We start from the raw sequence: 8,261 nt of genomic DNA, 5'->3' as shown, positions 1-8,261 counted from the left end.
ACGGCCGGCTCCTCCAGCCCCGGCTAAGCGTACTTATAGATTAAAACTCACCCGCTGTTCACCCGCCAGCTCGCTCGGGGCYGCGCGCTCGGCGCCCCAGCTCGACGGAGACGCTTCAGCCGTCGGGAAGGGGCTGCTGCCCCCTGCCAGGGAAATTCCCCCTCTGGAAAACCACCATGAGCCGTGTCGTGGCGAGGAGGCGAGGGCGGCACGCTCCCCGGCGGCCCCGCGGCGTGTCCCAAACGGGCCRTGCCGTGCCGCAGCGCCATGCCCCGCTCTGCCACATCGGCTGTGGACTCAACCCCCCGCGTGAGCCCCGCGCGGGACCCCGGAGAAGCCCGTGCCAGCCCTCCTGTCCCCCATCGGTTTGTCCTTCCATGCTGTCTCTGACAACGTGCCTGGTACACGGGGTTCACAACACGGTCAAAACCAGCTTGTGCTAGTACCAATATATTTTAGGACTTCAGAATACCAGTTAGGTGGCTATAGGCGTACAGAGGCGATAGGAAGTGCGTGAGCGTTTTCGCCGCAGCAGGCAGAGAGGCAGCGGGTGCCCAGCAGCCCCCGGCAGCCGAGGTGCCTCCTTGGATGCATCCTCTTCCCGCTGCCACCGTCCCAACGAGGAATTCACCTGGTTTCCCCCCCCTTTTGTTGGTTCTGCCTTTGCCATGATGGGGGGTCCTCGCAGACCTCCCCGCTGCTCAGCCTCCTTGTCGTTTCAGGCTGAGCGCTCACGACGCAGGCTCTCAGCCGTACGTGCACTGAAACCACTGGGCAATGCAGCTCAGCGTGTGGCTCGTGTGTCCTCTACAGCGGTAAACGTCTCTGGAAACCGAAGGAATGCCCTCATCGCAGGATATAGGCCAGACAACGCATAGGTTATACAGGAATGTCCAGAAATGTTTTCTTAAATAGTTGGAGAGCGCTGGGACAGCTCGGTGCAACCCTCTTTGCAATTGCAAAAAAAGCTAAGGGCAGTTTTGTTTTCTCCGTGTGCACRAAGCAGTGGTCTCCAACTTCTGCCAGCCCCCAGGCAGCAAAGCCAGTCAAAGAATATGCTGCAGGACAGCATCAGACCATGCCCTCCCCCGCRCCAGGGGCCACAGCCAGGGTGGCCACCATTTTAGCCATGGACATGGGCAACACCAGAGGACCGTGACTCTGCCGCAGGCGTCCAGGTTGAGTTTACAGTACCGTTGTCTCCTTCTCAGTCATTGAAGACATCTTGGAGAAGCTCCTGTGAACAATGCTGGAGTGGCCCGTCTCCTCGCTGAGGGCGTTCACTAGCCTGGAAAAGATGGCGACCTTAAACTTCTTGAAGTCCTGGCCCATGAAGACGTAGAGGACGGGGTTCATGCAGCTGTTGGAGGCAGCGAGTGCCGTGGTTATAGGAATGCCGATCTCAAACACGGAGAATGGGACTGTGTGGGGCTCTGTTTCCAGGAGGTTCAGCAGGTGGTAGGGGCTCCAGCAAAGGAAAAAGGTGACTATAATGGTGATGATGATCTTGAAGGGCTTTTTGGACTTGGCAAGGCGGTTTCGTCGTAGGTTGAAGACGATGGCGATGTAGCAGAAGGTGATGATGGTTATGGGAAGGATGTACCCGGCGAGGAACCTAGTGATGGTCACTGTTCTGTGTCTTGCTAGAGCCAGGGGTAGATAAGACTTATTGCTGGACAGGGAGAAGTTGCTAAAACAAATCACAGAGCTGGAGGCTTGCGCCGTGTCTCGGAAGATGAGAGAAGGGCAGCTCATAACGATGCCGATGGTCCAGATAATCAAGCAAACTAAATAGGCTAGGTTGGTTGATCGATGGTTTTGAGACCAGACAGGAAAAACCACTGACACATAGCGATCGAAACTGATGGTGGTGAGCAGAAGGACGCTGGTGTACATGTTGAGGATGAGAAGGAAGGAGTTTAACTTGCACATGACTTTCCCAAAGATCCAGTGGTACCTCATGGCAGTGTAAGCAATATTTATGGGCAGGAAGATGTTGAAGAGGAAGTCAGCRACAGCCAGGTTGAGAAACCAGATGGCATTGACTGACTTCTTCATCTTCAGAGTTATGATTGCAATGACGAGGCCATTCCCTAGTAATCCCAACACGCAGGACACACTGTAGATGACAACGGAGAGGATCCTAGCAATGTCTTTTCCATCGTGGGATGGGTTTGTCTTCAAGCTGTCTAACTCGTCATAGGTATAATCTGTATCGTCATTATAGTTATGAATATATTCAGAGTAATCAGAAAAATTATGCAGGCCCATTATCTRTAAACAGTTCACGGTCTTGTCGGTACGGGGGTCTCTGACCGATGATGCCTCTGCTTGTTTCTGCTGTGCAAACATACGAAGTCAAATCAGACAAGACAGACATTGGGGAAGCACCAGGGTCTGCTCCGGAGGAGGGAGCCCCCCACAAAAGCYGGGTGGGCACAGCAGGGCCTGGGAAGAGCCAGCTCGGTATGTGGAGCTAACAGCAGCACCTGAGCTCTGCATTGCGCCCTGCAACCACGGCTAAAACCCACCAYGGGCATCAGAGCCCGCAGACAAGGCAGGGCATCTCCGCGGGAAGCCCTGCGCTGGCGCTGGCCGGCAGCCCACGGCCGCTCGGTGCTCCTGGACGTACCCGCCAGCTATCACACCCGCTGCGCAAGGGAGCYGGGAGCCGGGGAAGAAACACAGCCAGAGATATAAGCACTGACGTCAACTCCAGAATGACCGTGGGGCAGGTTCCCAGGCGCCTGGGTGGCTTTTTGCCACCTGCTGTGGTTTGTGTGTGCTGGGTGCTGCCTGGAAGCTTGCAAACCCCCGGGCAGAGGCTGTTCTCACGGCTCCTCTGCTCGGAGTTACTCAGGGTTTACAGACCCCTTACCAAGACAGAAATCAGGTCTCTGAACCACAGGACGTGATTCAGAGTCATTTGTCATCACCAGGATGTGGCTGTAGCCTCATCCTGCAAAAYAGGTTTATTACCCACCTACCTCCAGGGAAAAAATTAGGATTATGCTCATTAACAGCTCATTAATAGCTTTGAGATCTTCCCATCACTGCATATATTATGGCCCTTCCCTTTTATCTCCTGAGAACCCAGCAAATTGCATGCTTCTGATGAAATCCTRCATGCAGTTAAACACGCGCCTCCGCCGCTGCCAGGCCGGGCACAGCATACGGCCAGGGCCAGCAGCCGGCCCCGGAAAACCCGGTGTTAAATCTCACCTTTTCTCTCCTGTATTACGGGCGTATTTTCAGCTCCGCTCCTAACGTCCCTGCGTGCTCAGCAGCTGGAAACCCTGAAAGAGCCAGAGGAAAAGCAGGCGGTTTAGTGTCCCAAGGCAGCCAAACAAAGGGAGCTCCTTCCTTACGGAAGCATGTTTATGTACGGAGCCGTAATATTAACACCCAGTTCAAACAAAGGCCGTTCGCCCTTGGAGGATGAGGCTAAGGGAGGAAACAGATACCCAGGCTAAAAGCGAGCAGCAGCCGCCGCGATTTAACCCTGCGCAGACGCCGCGGGGCGGACTTCGCCGGGCAGCCGGCACGGGGGGCCGCGGTGGGTTTTTAAGGTACAAAGAGCAAGCGCTGGGTTGCAGCATCCCCCACGCCGCCTCCCTGGCCGGCCTTTCTTGACACCTCCCGAGCGCCTGGCTTTCCCCTCCGCAGAGCGGCAGCAGCACCTCCACAACTGGGAAAGGCACCCGGGGGGCTTTTGGGAAGCCCCGGTGGAGAAATCCTCCTGCTGCCGGTTTTCAGGCGCGTGGCATCGATCTTCCCGTCGCGGCTGAAAYGCACCTCCCAGCCCACGGCACGCTCGGCGCACGTAATAAGCTAAAAAAGGCCGACGAGAATGAGCATCAGTACGTACATACGTACAAAGAACCCTACAATCAAGCCGACAGTAACATTATTATAAATAAYTAAACCCATAAATATGCGTGAGGTGCCTGGAATCTAGCACAGTTCTTTCTCYGATTAAATAGGTGCCCAGTGTGTTTTAAAATTTTAATTGTGATAACTAACAGTGCCATTTGCAATAATCAAAAGCCCGTCTCCACCAGGCACTTAGAGCCCCTGGTTAAATGGGTTCAACGACTCCCCTGCTAATATTCACGGTGGGTTAAAGCCAAGAGCCACCGAAGGCAATTAGGAAAGCCCGACCGCGCCGGAGCCAGCAGCGGCGGGTGAGCCGCAGGCGGTTGGCATCCCTCCCGGYRYTCCCGCGGGACAGGCAAYGCCGAGGCRCRCGGGAACCCTGCGCTTTGGGACCCGCTCACCCAAGCGCTGCAGGCGGGGGCCAAGCRGGGSACCTGCAGGGACTGGGATGCACYGGGATGCACTGGGATTCACCGGGATGTGCCAGGAGGTTCGGGCAAATCACCCCTATGCTGGGCCCTGCTGGTTTCAGTGAGTTTTAGYGCAAAGCTCACACCCCGCCGAGCACCATCCTCCCCGGCAGAGCTGCTTTGAAACCCCCTCCTATCTGYATTTTAACCGACTGTTTCTCCCTGGGCTTTTCCTTCTGCCTCTTCCCGCACGGAGCCCCCACTCCTCTGCGCCCTCCTGCAATGGCTGCAGCTGCTGTCGCTGCACGGTGGCGGTCGTGGACAGCTGGGGAAGATGCCGATTGGGGCAGGATTTCTCCAAGCGGGAACCGGACCCCGCAAGGCGATACCCCAGCCCCGCTCAGGCGCRGACAAATCCCCGTGCCGGAGCCGAGCAGCCCTGAGCGGTGGGGAGGGAGGCCGCGGCCTCCCGGCTCCGCTGCTCTTTCGGGACCGGATCCCACGGCACRGCAAGGAGGAGCGGCTTTCCCAGAGCCGTTCCCCCGACTGCCAGTGCCAGCTCTGCGTTGCAGGACGAGTGCCAGCCACGCTCATCCCTGCGGTGAGGAGTCCTGTCTCTCCATCCTGCACTTCTTCCATAGATAAGTGGGTTCACGGGGCTCGAGGCCAAGAGGGCGCTTAAATCATCTCGCCTGCCTGTGAAATCACCGACCCTTCACTTCCCCTCCCGCCCTGGCACCGAGCTCCGAGCTCATCTTCGCCCCTCAGCGGCACCGCTTCCACTGATACCGAATTCCTCGTTGTCAGAACTGCCCGGTTCGGATCTGCCCGGCTGCAGTATCCAAGGCCGGGCTTGCGCAAGCTTTCCCCACACCCAGCAGCCCCGCAGCTCTCACGCTTAYGCCCTGCCGGGAAACGTCGCGCTGGCCAGGACCGAAGGCTGGTCACCTTCAGCATCACTCCCTCCCGGGCACCTCCTCTGCCGCGAGCAGACAGGGTCCCCAAGGTGCCGCAGCTCCCTCTCATCTCCCCATGCCCCATCCCCATGCTGTCCCCATCCCCATTCCCAAGCACAGGTGCACTAATGGCACAGGCAGGCGGGAAGGCCGGGGGCACCGTCCTTCCCGCGGCGCCGCGGACTCACCGGGAAGGCGCTTACGCGCGCGTGCTCGACTTCGGCCAGGTTGGGGTTCAGCRGCCGCCGAGTGGAGCCCCTCGTGCTCTGTCCTCCCGCGCGGGGTCCGGCGGGGCGATGCCAGGGCAGGGCGCAGCGCTGCTGTCCTTGGCTTCCTCCCAGCCTTGTTCCAAGGAGACAAAAGCGGCCAAAATGAATAAGGTTTTAGGACAAAGCTTGTAAATTAGCTTGCGCTGGAGGAAGGCCTTGCCCCAGCGAAACCTTGATCATCGGAAGGATGAATTAAAGTTGATGATCCCGTGGAAGTAACAGGATCAGCAGAAGCGGTTGTTATACAGCTGACTGCTAATGTTCCTGGGTAATGAGCCGTCCTAACTGTTCCCTTTACGGACCAGCGCTTTCCGCACTGTCACCTTCCGCGAGGCAGAGCCACAGGTGGCCGCGACGGCGGGTTTCCGGTGGGAGCGGAGCTGGGTCCACGCTCCGAGCCGGAGCCTGCCGCGAGGGCCGTGGGGCAGGCACCCGGCGCTGCCCGCGGCACCCGCTCCGCCGCGAGCCAGAAACCCGGACAAAGCCCGGACAAACCTGTCCGCAAGTTTTCCCGGCCCCGTTTCCCAGCTCTGAATTGCAGAGGGTTCCGGTGCCCTCAGGATGCCGGAGGAGGCTTTTGCGAGCGGCTCGGCGCCGCGGCCCGGACCCCGCCACGTCCCCCCGGGACCGCGGACCGCTGCCCACCGCCGAGGCCGCCGGCAGCTACAAACCCGTGCAAGATCTGTCAGAAAAGGGGTAGGCTCGGATTTACCGCTGCTCAGAGCCGGCAGCGGGAGCAGGATCTGGGGCCCCGGGCAGGCGCGGGAAGGGGATTTTTGCGGCGCTGCAGAGTCGCGTCCCGGCTGTGCCCGCTCATACATCTTGAATGTAAAATCTCCTCTTTTGATTCTTTTTTAATCGCTGGGCCCAGCGCATGCAACGACATTCAGCTTGACATTTCCAAGGTCTATTTAATGGATTATTTATTCGAACTGTCAGTTTACTTTGTTCTCCCCCCCAACCCCCATTTTCTTTTTATCGGGTTTTAACATTTGCACTTCAGAGGGCACCCGTGCAAGGCGGCCCGCAGCGGGGTCAGGCAGCGAGAGCCTCCGGGCGGGAACGTGCCCCGGATAAAATCCCCCGGGGGCGGCAGGAGGCAGAGGGAGCGCTGCCGGCCGCCCAGCGCGGAGCGGAGGCGATGGGGAAGGAGCGCGGGAGCTCCCGCAGCAGGGACGGGGCGCGAGGAGCGTCCAGCCTTGCTAAAGGGAGACCAGCTCGTTCCTTCCAGCTCGACGCATGGAGAAATCAAAACTGTAATGAAGCCTGAGGAGTCTCTGCCAGCCTCTCCCCAACGAAACATCCTCCTTTCTTATTGCAAAAAAACAGTTTTCACCTGAAAACCCTGCATAAGCGCGAGAGCGTTTCAATATTCCACTCCGAAAATCCTTCCCCTGAGCCAAAACCATCTTCTCCCTCGCCCAGTCTATTCGTCTCCGTCCTCCCACCTCAATAAAAACGAACGCAGGATCCACTCAAAACGGTTTTCATCGTTTACTTTAGCCGCTCCGTTGAACGCCCTGCGATTCACACAGCTGTACTTAGTTATTCTGGTACCCAGAGGCGGCTCAACGCGGCCGGGGGGCAGCAGGCGGGATTCCCTCTGGCATGGGGACGCTGGAGCGGAGCCGGGGCGCCAGCCGCATCCCCGCGCCGGCCGTGCAATGGCTGCTGGCGACCCGAAAGGCTGCGACAGCAAAGCCCCGCTGCCCCGATCCCGTGGACGGCCACGGCGCGGAGCAGCGTTTCCGAAGGGGACGGGGACGCGCCGGGCGCACGCGGGGGCTATCGGCCCCGCTCTGCGCCTCCCCGAAACCCGCCGCAGTGTTTGCACGGCGGGCACGGACGCAGGTGGGGACGGAGGGAAGCGGCGGCGGCTCTGCCCCGGCTCCTGCCCTGCGCCCCAGCCCACGTGCTGCCCTCACGCAGCTGCTTTGCAGTTTTATTTGAGTTTTTTCTCCCCCCCTCTTCCTTAAAACAGTGGTTTCTGAGGGCCCGGCTGCATCCCCTCTCCGGGGAGGGCGAGCTGCGGCCATGGCCCTGCACCGCTGCTGGCAGCCTGGGGCTGCCGGCTCTGGCTCCGGCACCGGCACTGTCCTGCTCTGCGGCAAGCGGCAATTGCGGGCAGATGTTTGGGCACCGCGCGAGCCGGCCCGGCCTCCCGCCGGTGTTCGCGGCGCAGCTGAGTCAGGCAGCGCCTGAAAATAGCTCCGGTTTCAGCCTCGGGGCTCCTGGTTTCCCGCGGCCCCGGCTGCTGGCGCGGCGGCGGCAGCGGCGCTCCGGCAATCACAGCGCTGCTCTGAGAGCCGGGAGCAGGTTCCAAGCAAACTCTGCTCGCGTTGGCGAGAGGCTCCCTTCGGAAGGGGCGTCTTCCTTCCGCCTCCGAGGCACCGAACCCGACCCCCGCTGTCTTTCCGCTTCACCCACCGTTGTCCCGGGGGAGCTGGGGGTGCCGGCCGGGAGCATCCCCCGCGGCCGCAGCCCGGGTCGCCCTGCGGACACACGGATGTCCGTGTGCATCGGCCCCGGCTCAAGTCTGACCCCGCGGGCCAGGTCCGAATGCGGCAGGCTCCCGTCGCTGTCGGGGAGAGCACGCCCTGCCTGGGACAGACGGACGGACAGACGGGAGGCAGCTCGGCTGCCCCCGCGCCCCCACTCCATGCACCGGCACCGCGCTCCGGCAGGGAGAGCAGAAACCGCGCGGCGAGGACACGAGCTGCTCAGCACCCGGCGCCGAGGGGAAACTGAGG

At 60.2% G+C, this 8,261-nt stretch overlaps 1 protein-coding gene across 5 annotated transcripts in view; it reads right to left on the bottom strand.

The window, feature by feature from the left end:
* Positions 1–464: 464 nt before the first annotated feature.
* CMKLR1 (chemerin chemokine-like receptor 1) overlaps positions 465–8,261 on the bottom strand; it is a 79,689-nt gene continuing 71,892 nt past the window's right edge. For 3 of the 5 annotated variants that reach the window (XM_026060323.1, XM_026060326.1, XM_026060325.1), the window contains exons 2-4: positions 5,431–5,584; positions 3,223–3,296; positions 465–2,340 (exon numbers count right to left, since the gene is read on the bottom strand). In XM_026060323.1, the coding sequence (XP_025916108.1) occupies positions 1,186–2,271 (1,086 nt within the window). In that variant the 5' untranslated portion in view covers positions 2,272–2,340; positions 3,223–3,296; positions 5,431–5,584 and the 3' untranslated portion in view covers positions 465–1,185. Of the gene's footprint in view, positions 2,341–3,222; positions 3,297–3,680; positions 3,703–5,430; positions 5,585–8,261 lie in introns of those variants that run through there. The other 2 variants (XM_026060327.1, XM_026060328.1) reach the window with 2 other exon arrangements.

This window comes from Apteryx rowi, unplaced genomic scaffold, assembly GCF_003343035.1.
Source record: "Apteryx rowi isolate R43461 unplaced genomic scaffold, aptRow1 scaffold_168, whole genome shotgun sequence".
Classification (NCBI taxonomy): domain Eukaryota; kingdom Metazoa; phylum Chordata; class Aves; order Apterygiformes; family Apterygidae; genus Apteryx; species Apteryx rowi.
Note: the sequence above shows the minus strand (reverse complement) of the source record. Positions and strands in the feature narration are given on the sequence as shown.